Genomic DNA, 19,311 nt, shown 5'->3' on the forward strand with positions numbered 1-19,311 from the left:
GACCCTGTGATAGGACCCCTGCTACCGCAGAGGGTGTCCATCACATATAGCAGAGCTCCCTCAATGAGGGATGTGCTTGTCAAAACTAGCCCTGAGGTTATTGACAATAGCAGTTGGATACAAACCATGAAAGGATTCTTTCGATGCAAAACATGTAAAGCATGCATCCAGGGAGTAAACACGAATACATATCAAACACCATTCAGCGAACATAAGCATGTTATCTCAAAACTACTCACATGCAAAACTGAATTCGCAATATATGTATTGACATGCCCCTGTAACCTGCGCTATATTGGCAGCACTAAGTTACCCGTCTACAAACGTATCCTTCAGCACCTCAGGGCAATCACAAACCAAGATAACACCTACCCGGTTGCACGACATTTTAAAGAATGTCATCTATCTGACAATCGCATGGTAAAATACTTTGTAATTGACACTGTACCACCGAGCAGAAGGAGTGGCAATCGAGAGAACAAACTCAGAAAACTTGAAACTAGGTATATTCTACAATTAGATACCAAACACCCTTCTGGTCTTAACGCTACTGAAGACCTGTACACATGCTTGACTTAACCTAAGAAAGATAAGATTGGTCACCATTTGATTAGAACTGATATAATCAGAAAGATATTCCCCTCACAAACTTAGAATGTTCAGTCTTAAAACCAATTGATGACACTGGTGGCTAGTAAACAACAATTTTTTAACACACTGGTTTTAACTTTACTGTCCTATTAACTCACATATGCAACACATCAATTATTTTTAGCGTCATTCCAAAAAAATAAGCGGTCATATATTTTGTACAATTATTTTAAGGTATTTATGAGATTTTTTTAATCTTTTAACATATTTATTGTGGAATTTGCTCTCTATTTCGCACCTATCTACATGTCTCATTACAGAGAGTAGGTCGACAGAGATATGGTATATAATTTTTGATAAAGTATATTTTTTAATAAAGTATGTTTTATAAAGTATATTTAATTAGGTAATTTTAAAAAGGTACTTCAAGGTAATTTAACACCTTTTATCCATTTTTTATATATTTATCAGCAAATTTGCACAAGTCTACGACTTTGACTGGCACACTCCTTATTAATGTCTGTCAGTATAATATATTCAGTCGTAGACTAACCTTACTTTGTACAGAGTATACAACTGCATTGATGCACACATCAGATTCCCGTTGAGATAGGACTTAACCGGTGTCTCTGTAAGATAAACACATCCACCTTACTCTATTCTCGGTGCACTAGGGCATGAATACTGTTCCAACCAAACATAGTCAAATTAATTTGACCAAAGCATATAAGAATGAGGGGACATTACCATCTATCTTTTGACCCATCTACTGATCGTGCTGCTTTCATTTTCAACATATGTAACCAAGATAACCAAAGAATCTAAATGTAACGCTTTTTGCACAGTATACACTTCTAGGCTGTCCTTGCACATTTTTTGCACCCCACACTCAAGCACTTTTTTCATTTAACAATGTTGGTTTTTTATTGTTATTGATTTTAAATGTGATCGTGACGTACTAATTAGATGACAAGATAACGTTGACGTTTTATAACAGCATACAAAGTTTCTAAACATATGACAATATTTATCAATATTTTATGAGAGTATTTTTAGTCATTTAGGTGGATATGACATTTTATCTAACCTTACCTGTTTGGTCATTTACGAATGCTATGTCTGTTGTTCATGTCTATGACGGGATTAGCGGAGTATGCTGATCACGTGGTCACGATCTCAATTGCACTGTCACTTTAAAAAGGTGTTCATTCTCTTAGTCCACTGTCATGTGATCAAGGCTCAGGCGAGCCGAAACGCGTTATGGCGACAGAGAAATAAAAACGATTATTGCACTACAAGTTGGGTCCGTGCCTCTCTCTCTCAGAGAATCGTAAGCGGGGAAAAGCTACGGAGGACGAAGCGTGATATATATATATATATATATATATATATATATTACCTACTGGCGGTCGCCAGTAGGTAGTTATAGTTAGGACCACGTTTCCATAGGAAAACCTCAACATTCTATTTTGAATAACTTTGGCGCCGGTCGACGAATCCTCGCGAATTTCTCAAAATAGGTGGGGCGCTACGCTCCGCTCCTACCCTGAAAGTCTCGGGGGGATCCGTCAAGCGGGGGCTGAGATAAAAGGGGGGTCCCAAAACGCGTTTTTCCCATGCATTTTTCCATAGGACCTTTAGAACGAGCTACAGCCCGAACGGCTGAACAGAATTACTCAAAATTTGGCAGAGAGGTAGTCCCTAGGTCAAGGAAGTGCCTTTTGTAGGTTTGGTGTAAATCTGTTCAGTAGATTCTGAGAAAATAGCCTTTAAATCAATATATATATCTGAGCCCGCTTACGGTACGCTTACCGTACGCTTACGGTAAGCGTACGGTGGCGTGCGCGAGCGCGATTCTGATTGGCTCTTAGATCTTAGTAAACATTCGAATCGGCCGAAACCAGGAAGCGGCGGCCGCCATTTTGTGTATTTCACTCTGAAAAAAAAGAGTGAAAACAAGGAAAGGGGGCAATGAGGAGAGTTACAGACCCCCTAACATTTGTAAGGGGGTCAAAGAAGGACAGAAAAGTACAAAAAAAACATTTATTGATTTTAAAAAAAATCACGGGGTACGCGTACGGTAAGCTTACGGTAAGCGTACGGTAGAAAAAAAAAAAAAAAAATGAAAATCAGATTTAAGTGTTTAGATATTAGGGGGCTCTAAAAAGAGCCGTTGTGTTTATGAAATGATTTTTTAGTGGTACCTACAAGTAAGTACCGATGCAGAGTCTAAGGTTCAAGAGGAAGACTCTGTTCCCTTCATCATTGAAGTGCACACCATCTCCTCTATAAATGTCTTGCATGTCATAACGCAAGTTGTTGTGGTAAATGGCACCCATACCATAGTCACGGAGGAAAGCAGAAACAGATTTGTTGACGTGCTTTCTTGCTTTGTCATCGCACCGCGTGCCCACCGTGCGTGCACGGCACTAACTGCGTAAAGTGGGCGCGCGGTGCGCGAAGCGCACCGCGTGCTCACTGTGCGCGCACGGTGCGCGAAGCGCACCGTGCGCGCACGGAACGAACTGCGTTAAGTGGGCGCGCACGCCACGAATGGCGTAAAGTAACTTAGCATTTAAAAAAACGTACAAATTCACTGAAAAAACCATAGGTTTCACACACGTTATAGTTAGGAATTAGCATTTAAAAAACCTTGCAAATTCACTGAAAAAACCATAGGTTTCACACATGTTATAGTTAGCGGAAATTTTACTGATAAAAAACCAATGAAATTCCCCCGTTATAGTTAGTGCAGGCAACTATAACTCACGCGACCGCAATCTTCTGCTGATGACATATGTGTCTTTATGAAAAAAAAATATTTGTAATATATGTATAGCTAAAAATGTATGGAAGAAGACATGGGCAAATAAGTGTCTAAATACAGTATTAGCATCAGCAGAGGATTGCGGTCGCGAGTTATAGTTGCCTGCACTAACTATAACGGGGGAATTTCATTGGTTTTTTATCAGTAAAATTTCCGCTAACTATAACATGTGTGAAACCTATGGTTTTTTCAGTGAAAATATATATATATATATATATATATATATATATATTCACTTAAAAAACCATAGGTTTCACACATGTTATAGTTAGCTGGACATTTCACTCGTAAAAAACCATTGAAATTCCCCCGTTATAGTTAGTTCAGATAACTATAACTCGCGCGACCGCAATCCACTGCTGATGACGTCACATATTACATCACTCATGACATGCTCAGTGACATCACTGATGACATCATCCTTGTGATAGAGTGGCGGTCGCGCAAGTTATAGTTATCTGAACTAACTATAACGGGGGAATTTCAATGGTTTTTTACGAGTGAAATGTCCAGCTAACTATAACATGTGTGAAACCTATGGTTTTTTTAAGTGAACTTGCAAGGTTTTTTAAATGCTAATTCCTAACTATAACGTGTGTGAAACCTATGGTTTTTTAAGTGAATTTGTAAGGTTTTTTGAATGCTAATTTATGTATGTATTATACTTTTTATATATTTATTTTACAATAACTACCTATGTATATAGTTATAGATTGACTTATCCTGTAATATGGAATGGCTCAGCTCTTTTTTTTTTTAATCTGGATAAAGTTGAACAGCATAGTTAATATCTTCTATAAACAACAGTTTAAAATGTTTTTTTTAAAAAAGTTTTTTTCACGGTGCGCGCACCCCGCGATTTTTTGAAAAAAAAAATGTTTTTTTCACCCTTCGGGGTCCTTCAGGGACCCCCTGACAAAGGATAGGGAGTCAGGAACTCTCTACCCTGCCCCCTTTTCACGTTCTCCACCTTTCTTTTTCACTGTCACACACAAAATGGCGGCCGACGCTTCCTGATTTCGACCGATTCGAATGTTGACTGACATGTAACCACCAATCAGAATTACGCTCGCGCACGTTATGGTGCGTGTGCATATAGATATTTATGTACTTTTAACTGCAATTTTCTCACGAACTACTGAACAGATTGACACCATATATGCAAAAGGCACATGCCTGACCTGAGGACTACCTCTTTGCCAAATTTCAAGTAATTCTGTTCAGCCGTTCGGGCTGTACCTTCGACTAAAGGTCCTATGGGAAAATGCATGGGGAAAACGTGTTTTGTGACCCCCCTTTTTTCTCAGCCCCCGCTTGACGAATCACCCCGAGACTTTCAGGGTAGGAGCTGAGCAGAGCGCCCCATTAGTTTAGAAAATTTTGCGAGGATTCGTCAACCGGCGCCAAAGTTATTCAAAATAGAATTTTCAGATTTCCTATGGGAACTCGGTCCTAACTATAACTATCTACTGGTGACCGCCAGTAGATTATATATATATATATATATATATATATATATATATATATACACATACACACACACACACACACACACACTACATGCTACACCTACATATCTAGGCTAGGTACATTTAGGCAAATGACATAGGGTGCACATTATAAGCATATGCAAATGCTACTGTTTTATCTGAACTGTAGATGTTCATCTTAGCACTACGGTAGAAATGTATCTACTGTTTACTCTATTAGTACTTAAGATTTCTTTTGTATGCTTCAGTCTCCCAATTGTCGCAGCAAATATGTTTTACACAAGACTGAAGCTAGACTAAAATACTTATTGAAATGTCCTAATCACCATCCTGTGTGTTTTTTGAGAATAAGTAAGCACGAGTGACTGAGCGAAAAGTACTGTACTGTTTTCCTTAATCCCGGAGGAATCAGGGTTGTCATGTTCAGTGGTTGCCAGAAACGACCTACACCGCTGTTAGATACAGGGGGGTGGTATTGGCACTGTAGAGCTAGCTGGACTAATGGCAGACATATCCTGTGGGGGCGTCAGGAAGCGGTTTGGACACCAAGCCCTCAGTGAAGGTCATTCAAAACGAGCAGGTCCTGGGGGATTCCTAGGAACTACATGACAATCTAGTTTTCAGCAATATATGGGGTTGGAACTTTTGTCTATGGGCCAGCTGAACAAGTCTCAAGTATACCAGCTACCTACATTGCAAGAATCGGTCAATTTGAAACGGAAAACCGTGAAGTTTCCTTGCTGCGCACTGGGGACTTACGTTTTGTAGACGATAGACACAGCCACACAAGTGGGGTAGTTTTGAATTGGGAAAATGTAGGAACCCATAATAGAAGCACATTTGTGATTACAAATTGAATTTCAATCTGTGGCTTCCAAATGTAAGCTGGTGTGCAAAAAGAACACATTGTGTAAAATGCCCTTTGAATCTCAATATTTGAGCAACACCAATTATTAAACTCATTATCTTTGGTATTTTAAAAACAAGCATTTGCAATGCAATAGGTCTCGCATTATGAAAGTTGGAGCTATTGGTATTGCAAATAAGAATGCAAGTATAATAGTTTCAGCTTTCTCAATGTGTGTACCTGTAAAATGTTAGTGTTTGGTTTATTAATAATGCATATCTTAGGAATTTGGTTTTGTAAACTTTATTTTGTAAACACGCATTATTTTGTAATAACATTAATAATTATTTTGTTATATTAATACACATTGTAATTTAAGTAAATTTTTTAAACGAATATTATGTGTAACTAATTGTAAAAAAGTAAACAATTTTAATAATTTTTTTTTTGCATTTTTCCAATCAGTTTTTGTACAATAATCGTTCTTGTTGAAAACATTTTAATAATAAGGTAAATACTAGACATATTGTATTTTTCTAATGAACAGACTACTGTTGATAGATATGTATATACATTGTTTTATAAGGCTAAACTGCTTTTTTAAATATATTTTAATGCACCATATTTAAAAAATATTTAGAAAGTACTTTGCAATACAAGTAGTTTTTGTTACATAAAAGGTCAACAAACAATAAAGTATTAGTAAACATTTCTATATAGTAAAGCTTCGATTTAGGTATATTTTTCTAAAGCCGATAGATCATGCATACAATAGTTTGGTAAAGTAACAATTTGTTGTTCAAAAATAACAAGCAATTTCAAAAGGATTGATATTGTGAACATAGAGATGTGCCTGCTGATGCACGTTTGATGCTATAAGCAGCATAATGAAAATGAGGCAGCAGAGATTGTAAGGTTTGCAAAGAAGAGTTGCAAGTTGTTATGCGCTGCATGCTACTTGGTGCCTGACAGCCGGATTGCATTTAGTGCATGTCCACTGCAGGAAAGACATTGAAATAGGAGTTTTGCAGGCAAGTATAGTAATGAGCAACATTATGCATCTATATTCGAAGCAGCAATTGGTACTAGTATGGTAAAACAAAGGATAAGGCATGCTTAGAATTGTGGCTGATTCAACGTTGGACATAAGAACAGATGCTAAGTTGACATGGATGCTGCAATTTGCAAGTATTGTTAGAACATATAGTAAATATAGCGTATAGTATGTACAGCTTTATAATACACTGCTGGCAAAATGTCGATAATGCTGCATGGCAATAGTTATAGTGTATAGCAAGCTAATATGCAAGTTTGTGGGCAATGTAGCAACATTTTGTAAAGATATTAAAATTATTTATTTTAACAAGCATGCAAACATTCATGGTAAGTGATGGTTATAATGGTGGCTGATTCGATGTCTCACATAAGATTCGTTCCTGTGGGCATTATATAGTTTTGTAAAATGATATACTCTGCATGCTTTCAATGCTTTTGTTGTTATGTTTCTCCGCTTTTAAGCAAAGACTTTATACACGTTTACACGTGTTTACGTTATGTGTTCAAACATGCATCTAATTAGTGCGTTGCCGAAAGAGCAACATTGTAAAAGCAAAAATTTAAAACGTATCTTTATTTGTAGACTATTTTTGATAACAACGAGCATTTATCTGAAAACTATTCGTCACCGTTGAAAGTATGCTAGAGAAAAAAAAAAAAAAATCACGTGATAAGACCTCGCTGGCGTGCTCGTGCACATTGCTGCTGAGAGCGTTTTGCTTTCGATGCCATACACAAGCACAATGCGAACGTTAGCTGGATGCGCACATGGAAACTTCGTACGGATGCTATTTTAAATGCTGCGAACTGTAAGAAGCTTAATATATTATTACGTTGAGAGAAGCGTGCAGTTTTAGCATGACGAAACAGTTGTAGTAAGGATAAAGTAAAGGTAGTTAATGTTGCAGGAAGACAAAAGATATGGCGTAGTTACGGCGTTCGTGGTGCAGGGTTTATGTACTGCAGACAGAGTAAGAGCTAGGTCGCAAGGGGGTAAGGATTATACTTAAATAGTAGTGTTGGTAGGAGAGTGCAAAGGGATAAATACGAAATGCAAATGGAGTTTTGGCCGAAATTTTGGGAAAGTAGTGGAGAATGCAGTTTAATAAAGGCGCGGTGAGGACAGTAGCAAATGTAATCGAAAGTAGCAGTAAGATAGACAGTTGTATAGTAAGCAATTTGGGGAATGCCGGGGGAATGCTGGGTAGTAGGTGTGTAGCATGTTAGGAATTGCAGCATGATGGAGAGTTCTAATTGTATATGGTTTCGTTGCTATAATATAAAACAAGGTGGACTGGTAAAACGGAGTATAGGTATATGTAGTAGTAAAAGAAAGGTACATTTGGGCACCTAAATATAGTTAATTAATAACTAATATACGGCAGAAGACAGAGCGACAAAAACATATGGGAAAACCGAAAGGTGAAAGAAAAGCGGAGAGCAAAAATATAGAGGAAATTTGGAAAATGAAATGCATCCTGCTTATAATATCTACTAAATCTGAGGTACTCGGTTTGGAAAATGTTTTTGAATGCAACAGTAACAGATGCTTATTAACGTAGCATAGACTACAGCATGCGCATAACATAACAGAGGGAGGTGTAATACAAAATTACTAAATATTTCTAAAGACACAACATGCAGGTTTTCAGTCATGAGTATTACGCTTTGGTGGTATAACAGCATAAGCAAAACTATGCATGTACAAATTAAATGTTCTTAGTATATTGTACGATAAATAGTAAAACATATTGGTTACAGGCGCATTGTTATTTTATTATCTTCAAAGCTAATAGCGCTGTATATATATATTGGCGTAAAAATAGATGCTTCTGAATATAAAAGCAACCTTATCTATCTTGTATTTTAAAAAGCATTACACATTGAAACGAAACGTGTTGTAAGCAATAATAAGTATATTGCAAACTAAGCTTTAGCATAGAACTGAATAAATATGTGCTTATTAATAGGTTTTGCACAACAAGTACATAACACGCCATCATTAAGCCAGGTAAAAATATCATATGCACAAGCTAAAGCAAGTACGTTTAAACCATGCTCCTCAAACCAACAATTAATTACAAAGCAAGCACATAAGTAAACAACATGCTATAAATAAGCTAGTTAATCAAATTATGCGCGCAAGATAAACGAAGAACGTCTATTAATGTTTAGCAACCTGGCAAAAAATTAAAAATCAACCACAACAAGTAAATTAAACGCTATCAATAAGTTAGGTAAAGATAATGCGCACATAAGCTAAACAAAGTACGTGTAAACAACGTTCATAAAGCGGCAAATAAATACAGGCAAGTGAATTGTGGTAAGTTTTTAAAGTAATAGAAACTAATAGGCATTAACCTGAAAGTCTTCCGTAAAATGTACTTTACATACAAGTAAACATTACCTGTGTTAGCGGCAAACACGAAAAGCAAAAATATATTTTCCTCACAAAAGCAGTTTACCAATGAAATAATACACAATCACTAAAACGCTTTATAGGAACAGGAAAAGTGCAATTGCTCAAGCGACAAACGCAACCTGAATTTTAAATGCAGATGTTTACAATATGCCTACGCGACGTGAATTGTATAACAAAGCAGGAAGCAAATTAAAGTAACGTGAGGCCAAGCACCAGATAAACAGATGCTATTGTCAAACATATGCCCACACAACGTGATTTTTAAATGCAGACGTTTATAATATGCCCACACGAGGTGATTTTTAAATGCAGACGTTTATAATATGCCTAAAAGCAACGCGTACACCAGCGCCACACGACGTGATTTTTAAATGCAGACGTTTATAATATGCCTAAAAGCAACGCATACACCAGCACGAGCAAGCGCGTACACCAACTGAAATCCGCCACATGCAAGCAACGCGTACACCAAGCAAGCGCAAGCAACGCGTACACCAAGCAAGCGCGTACACCAACTCAAATCCGCCGAGACCATGCGCGTGCCCATCTCCTGTCCCACTTCCGAGGCAAGTCAGCAACAATAGATCTCGCTGGCGACAGCGCTTCGCGCTGCGTTCGCCAGGCGAGACCTAACAAATACCTAGGTTTCATCTATATACTCATTTTTCGTTACTTTGACTTTACCTTATGAATTGATGCGAAGTCCGTACACTATGAAAAATAATAAGAAGCAGCGCAATTGCTGGTTCTGGGTATTATGTTAGGACGTTCAACAACTTCCTGGAAACCAGAAGAGTATCATAGGCGTAACACTACATGCTGTTTGTAAATTTGTCATCAGGAGAAAAAAATAACAGATGAAAACATTGTCACCTATTTCTATTTTTCCCTATGTATTTTCCTTGGAAAAACTATGAGCGATTTACACAAATGACCCCTTGGAGTATTCCAAACTTTGTCTACTTCTTACAAACATGTAGCCTTCTGGTTTCACACAGGTTTCCAGCACAAACTGCAAGTAGGTAGAAACGAGACAAAAAGAGGAAAAATGTACAGTTTAAAAAGGATTTTACAAATCTGCTGGTTCTTGGAAGCTGGAAACAGGGTACTCTTAGCATAGCAAACCTTTGTTATTTTGAAGGGGTAATAACGTTCTTGTACAGCACTTTCTTAAAAAAACTTAAATGTGACCTTCACCATTTCGAAATTCAGTTAGCTTTACTGTCCTGCTTGCACTGTATCGACTGAATGTTTGTGTGTGCACAATGTTGCTGAAGGAAGTAAAGATTCAAGTTACGGTCATTTACTTTGGCCAAACGGAGATGGTGTATGTTTTTTTAAGTGATTGTTTCTGTTGTAGGTCATAATAATAATAATAGATAATTCAACAGATGTAGAGAAAGTCCTAGTCCCATGTGAAGTGTTTTCCGTGTTATTGTTGGGTGGCTAAACATAACTTTTACATCATGTCATAGTGACTGTACGATTTGTGTGTCTAAAAACTATCAATTTGGGAGACGAGACAACGTTTCCCCAGAGGCCGACTTCATGTCAAGTCTTTAACTAATCTGCACTTAACATATTTTTCATGTTTCTTCTCTCCTAAACGGACCTCATAACAGAATGCTCGTTGGTTCATTATTTACATTCTGCTAAACCATATTTGGTTCTAGCTACTAATTAGAGTAGGGTTCAGCTTCCACCAACAATACAGACCTACATTTATTTGCATTTTGAATTGATTACCTTAACCATTACCTTTATGCCTTCTGTACTGATTTTGAAATACGCCTTCATGGTTTACACCTTGAACTTGTCTTGTGTGAATTTTCTAGTGTCAATACTCTTAGGTGAAATCCCTGGATTTACTTGAAATATTAAGGCGCCCAACTTTAAAGGCTAATAAATAGCCTTGAACCATCAATCAGCCAGTTTAATGCTAAACAGCAGTCACTTATTAACTTGTATACTTTTTTTTATGAAAGCCAAGTCTCCCAAACATCAAAAAAGACCCCGGACTGAGGGTGGTGGAGCACTTAAGGTTATTAATTACATTTTCCTCCTATCTGGCGTAAAACTCGTAACGACTAATGCTCCTAGAGGTGCGTTAAAAGTCCTTAACCTGGATATGCAACTCATAGGAGGCTAACCAGGTTCCTGAACAAAAAAATACTAGTCGTAGAATAGTCTGTTGCCTAGCATCACGCTAATGCACTTGCTCCTTTAATGTGTTTACTTGCACAATACACATTGTCTTCCACCCATCACTTGAACGATGGCTTCACGCAGTACAAGAGTGGCCAACACCAACACATATGGTTTTACCATATGTACAGCCTTTTTTCCAGGCCCAAACGTGCGGTTTACTGTTCACCAATGTGTGTGTTTTTCCATACATTAACTGCACAATCATTAAGGGTACAAATCCGTTAACCAATGTGCTCACCTTTCTCACAATAAAGGTGGTATTGCTGATTGTAGGAACACACCTTCCCTTCACCGAGGTGACATATCACTGGATCAGACAGTCCATCGACTTAATTAATAAGCTGTCTACCTCCCTCACTATGTTGTTTCAAAACAGTGATGTCAACCCCTCCCCCATTCCCCAATGGCAACGTTCACAATCCTAGTGTCCCTGCTAAAGTGTTAGTGAAATGCACTTTGTCAATTCTAGGATTAATTGGTATACAAATAGGAATGCAGTTCAAAAAGCATCTTAAACATCATTTCACCAGTGAATGGAGCGATAAAGTGCGTGCCTGGGTCAACAGGTGCGGGGGGGGGGGGGGGTGCAATATTCACATGCCACATAAGGGGACCCCTGGAAGACCGCTTACTCCAATGAATTTCGATAAAAACGATCAATTAAACATTTCTTCTTTAGTTTGATGAAGTTAACAACTGGGCATGTCTAGTACGTGCTGACAGGCCCCCTTTCAACTTTTATAGTTTGCCCGGTATCTTTCTCGCAGAGGACGTCACAATCTGTGAGGCCAGTGGAGATGTTTTGAATGACGCATGCTGCTGGTACCTGAAAAGGAGAGATGTACCGCCATCAAGAAGAGAACCATCAACTCACTCCACGACCTCATCCTTGCACCCCCCAAACAACCAGAAAGGCTAAAGAAAGTCCTTGACTGAAGACACAGGCATGACACTTACAGGAAGTGAGACACAAATACCTTGCTCATGGGAACTCCCCACGAAAACTGAACCACCAGAGGCTAATTCTAGGACCTGGAGTGTTACGGACATGCACCGGCTGTGTCCCGCCTGTTAGGACAAACAATGGACACCAGAATCTGCCAGTTTTTATTTGTGACAGGTTATGCCTATCCAGAACAGTTTGAGTATTCTCGCCAGCTGTGGACATGCAAAGTTGGTAGGGTATAAATGTGTGATTGGTTACAGACTTCAAAGTTATGTTCCCAGTCCTGACAGATCAAGCCATTAGGTGAAATGGGTAACCTTAGACCCTTTGACAAATTGGTCTTTAGGAGCCTAATATCAAGGTGGAATTTCTGTAGCAGTCTGGGTGATTGTTTTCACGTTTTATTTGTACATAATCTAGACACACAGGCTCAAACCTACCGAGTTCTTAAGGCTTGCACACAGATAAACTAAAGTAGGGTATAGATGTGTCCCAGCACACTTGATGGAATACTGCATTCTGTCATGTATATTTGCCACAGTCAATACCAAATACATAGAAGTGGTTCCTCTGAAAAGAAATGGACTTTAGTTATTTTAAATGTGGAAAAGAAAAATCACCAAACTGCAAAGTAACAGTCCTCATTAAAAGCTTTTAAAGTGTGTATCCCAGTTGCTGGTGCTATGGAAAGACGCCTTTCTCATACCAGCCGGAGCACAAACCTCCCTCTTTGAACAATTATGGCTCAGAAGCAAGTATCCACCTTGGAAACATCTTTGAAGGTTTCTACCGCCATATTAGAGATTTTCCTTGATACAAAAAGTAAGGATACAGGAAAAGTGGGAGCACGTTTCTGGTACATATATTAGAAGCATCTCTAACGTGCTGAAAGCCTTCAACCTGCATGTCAACGACACAGGCAGGGACTTTTGTAGAAGACTGCCTCAAATGCTGACAGACTGGCCAGCCTATAAAAGGCTGCTAGCCGGTCCATTTTTTTGGCGTGGTTCCACCATAAAGTTAGTCTAATCTTCCAACACCACCATAATAGAGCAGGAGAACGCAAAGGAAGAAGGGACTTCTATAATTTGTGGCAAAGTCCTATCACCTTCCCCACTAAATGTGCCATAAATAATTTACCCTGCACCCGAGGCAATTTACTGCAAAAAATAAATAATGAAACAGAAAAAAAAAAAAACTTCAAATGGTGACGGCCAGAAAGCTGAATGTCAGGCACCTTAAAACTTGTCAGCGCCCGGTTTACTACGATAGCTAAGGATCTTCTGTGAAATATTTTCATCCTGGGAGTAAATGATTTAAACGGTAATACAGAGGAAGAGCTGGGACATTTAGTCAGTTTAAAAAGAACCATGAAAAATGTCAAATTCTGAAGAAAGTCAATAATGTTTAAAAACAGCACAATTTTAGAAATACACGTTCATACAAGGATGTTTTTCATTCTTATTTTATTACTGCAAACATTTCCACACTTGTTAAGTTTAACAAGACTGCAAAGAGAACGAGGACTGTGCGTGCAAGCAACTTCTCAAACAGGAAGAGCTGCAATTATTGGGAGTGTAAGGAACTCAGCATCTCAGTAACTCAGAATATCAGTTATGATAATAAAACACAAAAAAGCCACAATGTAAAACAGCAGCTCAAATCCTATATTTCAAGGCATTGCTTTAATCAGGTTGCCCCTCATTCAGATTTCCTCATTCTTTGAAGCGTCGTCAAAATTCCCAACAAGATCTGCAAAACGGATAAAAATAAATATATTAAACTGACCATGTGTGGAAACAACACGTGGTAAAGCGGACACAGTTCACAAAGTAAATGAAAAGGAAAATAACTTCCCTAGGCCAATAGGTTTGTGGAATCAAGTTATTACAGTTTTACTTCTTTGGCATACCTTTGCCACCTAGAGCGTAGTCGGAAAATTGCATTATAATTAAAGTATTTTCTATTGAAGGTACGGACTGAAGGACCCCTTTCCCCGCCTGGGCTCCAATCCTCAAATTACCTACAATAAGATCACGGACTGGTTGACTCAGTCTTTCGATCAAAATATTCGTAAGCTGCAGTAACTGAAAAAGCTTACAATAAGCCTGCCCCCACCTCAGAACTCTAAAGAAAACCTGCCAGGTTGCAGAAAAGGAGTGGAGGAAAGATGATGGGGAATCTACAAAAAACAATTTATAGGGAGAAAGTTAGGGGTTACCACTCAGAAATTTATCTTGCACAGGCATTCTATTTTGAAACCAGAATAAACGGAATATGCCTCTTTTTTCCGCTTTCCCTCACCTCGCATATTGTTACAACGCGGTTGTTACGACTGTGCTGTAACAACGCATACCATTACCCTGCTAGTCTTAACAACGACTTGCTGAGGGGGGCACTGGATGTTGGAATAGTAGAATTTACTATTCCGGCTCCAGCCTGTGCAGAAAGTAGGGAAGGTGTTGGATTTTAAATCCAACACCTCCCCCCCCCCTCCACAAGTCGTCGTAACGACCGCGTTGTAACAACATGCAGCGTGATGGATGTGTTGTATGGGGCGTTTACCGAATAAACAAGGCCAGCAATTCCTCCAGAGAAATGTTCAAAATAGCCAAAACGTTGGACTCTCCATCCAACGCACTTCTACCTGGGGATAGCTGTAACATTTTGGCCTCTTTTTTCGAGAAAAAAATTCTTGATTCTATCAATCCTTTGAAAGACATTGGAAACGAAAATCCCACCCCTTATAACAGTAGAAAATGTGTCCCTCTATCCTTTCCCAATTCCCTACCTTTTTATTAGAGGAGACTGCACTTTTTATTAAAATTAAATCAGCACCCCCCCCCCCCCTCCTCGACCCAGTCGCCCCCCCAGGATCATTGCTCTTGAGCATGAAATCATCCTCCCCATTTTGCTCATAATGGTGAACTGGTCTCTGGAATCGAGGACTGTGCCTCAGCCAGGCGCGGTGCGTCCATTGGGGCGTTGCCCCCCCCCCGCCCCCGCCCGCAGCTCCCTCCTCGGTGTCTCTGAACTTAGTTTACTTAAGTTCAGAGACGCCGGGGGTGGGGAGAACTGACAATGCATGTCAGTCAGCATGACATCGGACCGTGGGCGGTCCGGCGTCATGTTGACTGACATGCCTTGTCAGACAAGCCAGGGAAAGGCAGCACAAGTGCGCATGGAGAGTAATTTTTAGCCCGTGCCCAGTCATGCGTACTTGTATTTTTACTGCCTTGCGCATGCCCATTAGGAGCCCCTCGGTCTCCTAATGGGCAGGCGGCGGGCATAGCGTAAGCTGTGCCCTCAGCCAATCCTGGCGCTGCAGCAGCGCCAGGATTGGCTGAGGGGTTGCCACTCCAGTGCGGACGTGGTGTTCCGGTTTGAAGGGGGCAGAGGCGCCAACGCGGACCAGGAGCAGAGGCGGTCAGGTACGTTTTTGTTTTTATTTTAATTCAGTTCTCCCGCTGCTGGTGGTAGGGTTGGGGTGGTGTTTAGGGTTAGGTGGTAGAGTTGGGGTGGTGTTTAGGGTTGAAATTTGCTAGGGTTCCCGGAGTCTAGGGCTCAGGGCCCGATTCAGGTTCGTGCATAATGGTGTTGGGAAGGTTTTAGGGTGGTTTTGCCAAATTCCATCCAGATTTGGCTGATTTTGGGGTGTTTTTGTGGGTTTGCGGGGGGCTTGTGTTTGGGTGAAAAGTCATACCCCTTCCAGTGGATGGATTTGTGTAATTCTTGCTGAGATTCTTGGGAATGGCTGGAACTAGTGTCCCAGTGAGTTTGAAGATGATCGAAGTAGTGGAAGTGCGAAAAAAGAGCATTTTTTGTGAAGGCCCGGATTGCAATGTTATCCAATGGGCGGTGTTGGGGTGCGTGGAGAAGTGTTTAAGAGGGTTCCCGTGGATCGACAGGAACGGGGCTGCTGTGAGTGGCAGGGAGGTGGAATTGATGGGCGTGCAGGAAGTTTGGGAGGAATCGATCGATGGGAAGGGTGTTTTTTGGCAAAGTCGAGGAATGGAAAGAGCTGCCATAGGAGCCCATGTTAAACGTGAGTTTTGCATGTTTCCTCCAGCACTTTTACGCCCCTGCCATTTTCAAATGTCACCAGCCGCCCCTGGCCTCAGCCCTGGAAACATGCGATGATCAAAGCCATTTTTAAGAAACCCAACCAGGATCCTATCTGCTTAGGAAACGTCCGCCCTATTTCACATTTACCAGCTTTTAGTAAAATGGCAGAAAAGCATTTCAATAGATGTCTTTTTAGATTTTGTGTAAGCCAACACTTTTTCCCCACCAGAAACAAACCGGCTTTCGTCCCAGATAATACCGAGACCGCCCTTCTGGATAGGGTTGGTAAGGCTGGGGTCACATGGAAAGCTTTGGACTGGGTCGGTTCTTTTCTAAAGGGGCATACATTTTAGGCCTTTGACAAGGGCTGTACATCAAACATCTTGCCAGTCACTTGTAGGATTCCACAGGTGTCCTCACTCAGCCCCATATTATTTAACATCTACCTGCAACCACTGGCAGACATGGTAGAATCTTTTGGGATGTCTAAAGTCACCTCTGTAGCTGACACCCAGGTGGTGTTTTCACTGGTAATAAACACTTACTTCGCGGCTGCTAGTGAGCATGCCATTACTTTGCAAGTGTTACTACGCTTACGATGTTACAACGCGTACCATAAGTACGCAAGTTGTTACATTGCAAGAGTTGTTACAACGCATGCGTTGTAATGGTATTAGGTTGTTTGCGTTCTAATTGTTTTGAAAGTGGCTGAGTAGCTCGTGCCATGTACAACCCTGTGGCCTCCATCTTGCGTGTGGTCACAGCAGCAGCCTATTTAAAAGAGCCCCGCCTGCTGCTGTGCACTCGTTTTTAACACCGTTTCCGATCCTGGCAAAATACTGCTCTATGGGAACTGAGTCATCTGAATCATGGTAGGCCATTTTGTACGCACAGAGTTTGCATGTTAAACGCATAGAGAGATCCTTAGACCACGAAAAGGATCAGGATTTGAATGGTGTTAATGTCCAATCTGTACTCGAATGAACTAAGTGGTGCTAATGTACAAACTGTATTTGAGTGGGCATTGGTTACTAAGAAACACTCAATTGAGCTCAGTGTGCTAAAGAACCTGATGAGAAATAACAATATTTGAAAGCACTAGGGGAACTTAATGAGAACACTGTTGTAAGCGCTAAAAGAACTTTGAAAACCCACAAAGTCCCTATCCCATCGTTGTTTGGAAGGCGCTTCTGTTTCCAAACAATGACGTGCAGATCGGACGTCGCTGGAACCCGGAGAAGAGAGGAACCATGGAGGAGAAAGAGAGGTAAGTGTAGTTTTAGGTCGTGCAGGGGGTAGTCTTTTAGGTTGTGGGGTTGTGTTTGAGTACTGTAGATTAGTGTATTTGAGTTTAAGGTAGTGTCGGGGTCATGAAGGGTAGTGTTGGGGCGTAGGGGAGGGATATGCAGGGGGTAGTGTTTTAGGGTAGTGTTGTAGTGTTTGGGTAGTGATTAGGGTAGTGTGAATGTAGGGAGCAGATTGGGGAAGGGGATAGTCTTTTAGGATGTAGGGTTGTGTTTGAGTAGTGTAGAGTAGTGTATTTGAGATTAGGGTAGTGTCGGGGGGTCATGAAGGAAGGTGTTGGGGAGTAGGGACTGGACTGGGGGGGTGGGGTCGAGGGAGGTATGTGCAGGGGTTAATGTTTTAGGGTAGTGTAGGTTAGTGTTTTAGGGTAGGGGGGGAGAAGGAGTGTCGTCCAGGGGATAGTGATTTAGGGTTTATGGTAGTGTAGTGGTGTTTGAGTAGTGTAGTGTTTGAGGATTTGGGTAGTGTTTTAGAGTTTGTGATGTGTAGGGTAGTGTAGTGTATTTGTATTTAGTATTGTGTTGGGTTTTTACTACTAGGTAAATTTTTAGTTCGCAAACATCGCAGTAAAAAGCTGCAAAGTAATAGTATGCGAAATAACGAGTCATTATTCGTTTTCACTTCCGTCTGGTTCGGATTTGACATCAGTTGATCTGGGTTTTTGCCGGGATCAAATAGCCAGCTGGATGACTCAATCCCAGCTCTAGCTTAACTATGCTGAAACAGATCCAATGATTCTTGAGAATAAGTCTCCCGCCCAAAAAATGTGGGGGATGTGGATTGAGGACATAGTGACGATGGTAGCCCAAGCCACTAAAATATCAGCCTTTTGCTATGGGCTGCTGCGGATGCTGTGTAAGATTTTGCTGCTGCTCCCCCGGATGTAGAGACGCGTGGTAGTCCAGGTATTAATTCTTTCTTGCCTGGACTACGGTAACTCCTTATACCTGGGCTCCCCCAAAGAAATTCCAAGTGGTACAAAATGCGGCTGCACTTCTGCTTCTTGGCATTCCCAGGTCTCAGTCGGCCCGGCAGGGGTTTAGAGATCTACCCTGGCTCCCTATTGCGCAAAGAACTGAATTTAGGTCCCTGCGCATTGCCCATAGAGTGCTTCATGTGAAAAAGCCCTCACGTTCTTTAACCACTTGTTACTCATTATGCCCCTAAAAGGGCCCTCCGCTCTTCCAAGCTGCATGTGGTCACGGTTCCTGCATCTAAAAGAGCCAAGAAAGGAGGACGCGAATTTCGGTTCAATGTTGCCAAGCTTTGGAATTCTCTCCTCTTGGCCATTAGGTGTTTGGACAATGAGCTGCACTTACACAAAGCCATTAAAACCGTCCATTAGCTTTGATTTCTAGATGACTGACCTTCCTCTATCTCCGGCCTTTGTGCTCCCTCTCAGTACTGGGTTGCCTCCGGGTCGGCATGCACTCTATACATTTTACAACAGAATAGACAATGGGTATGTCCCAAGAGACCCGCCCCACCCCCCCCCGACTCCACCCCAACTCTCCCCTACCAAATTCAAAGCATGTTAAGATATTCACAGAGCAG

At 40.6% G+C, this 19,311-nt stretch overlaps 1 protein-coding gene across 2 annotated transcripts in view; it reads right to left on the reverse strand.

Moving 5' to 3' along the window:
• Positions 1-13,836: 13,836 nt before the first annotated feature.
• BTF3 (basic transcription factor 3) overlaps positions 13,837-19,311 on the reverse strand; it is a 104,316-nt gene continuing 98,841 nt past the window's right edge. For both annotated transcript variants that reach the window (XM_085632336.1, XM_085632337.1), the window contains one exon: positions 13,837-14,139. In XM_085632336.1, coding sequence (XP_085488462.1) covers positions 14,093-14,139 — 47 coding nt within the window. In that variant the 3' untranslated portion in view covers positions 13,837-14,092. The remainder of the gene's footprint in view (positions 14,140-19,311) is intronic.

The sequence above is a fragment of the Triturus cristatus genome, chromosome 2_1 (genome assembly GCF_964204655.1).
Source record: "Triturus cristatus chromosome 2_1, aTriCri1.1, whole genome shotgun sequence".
Taxonomy (NCBI): domain Eukaryota; kingdom Metazoa; phylum Chordata; class Amphibia; order Caudata; family Salamandridae; genus Triturus; species Triturus cristatus.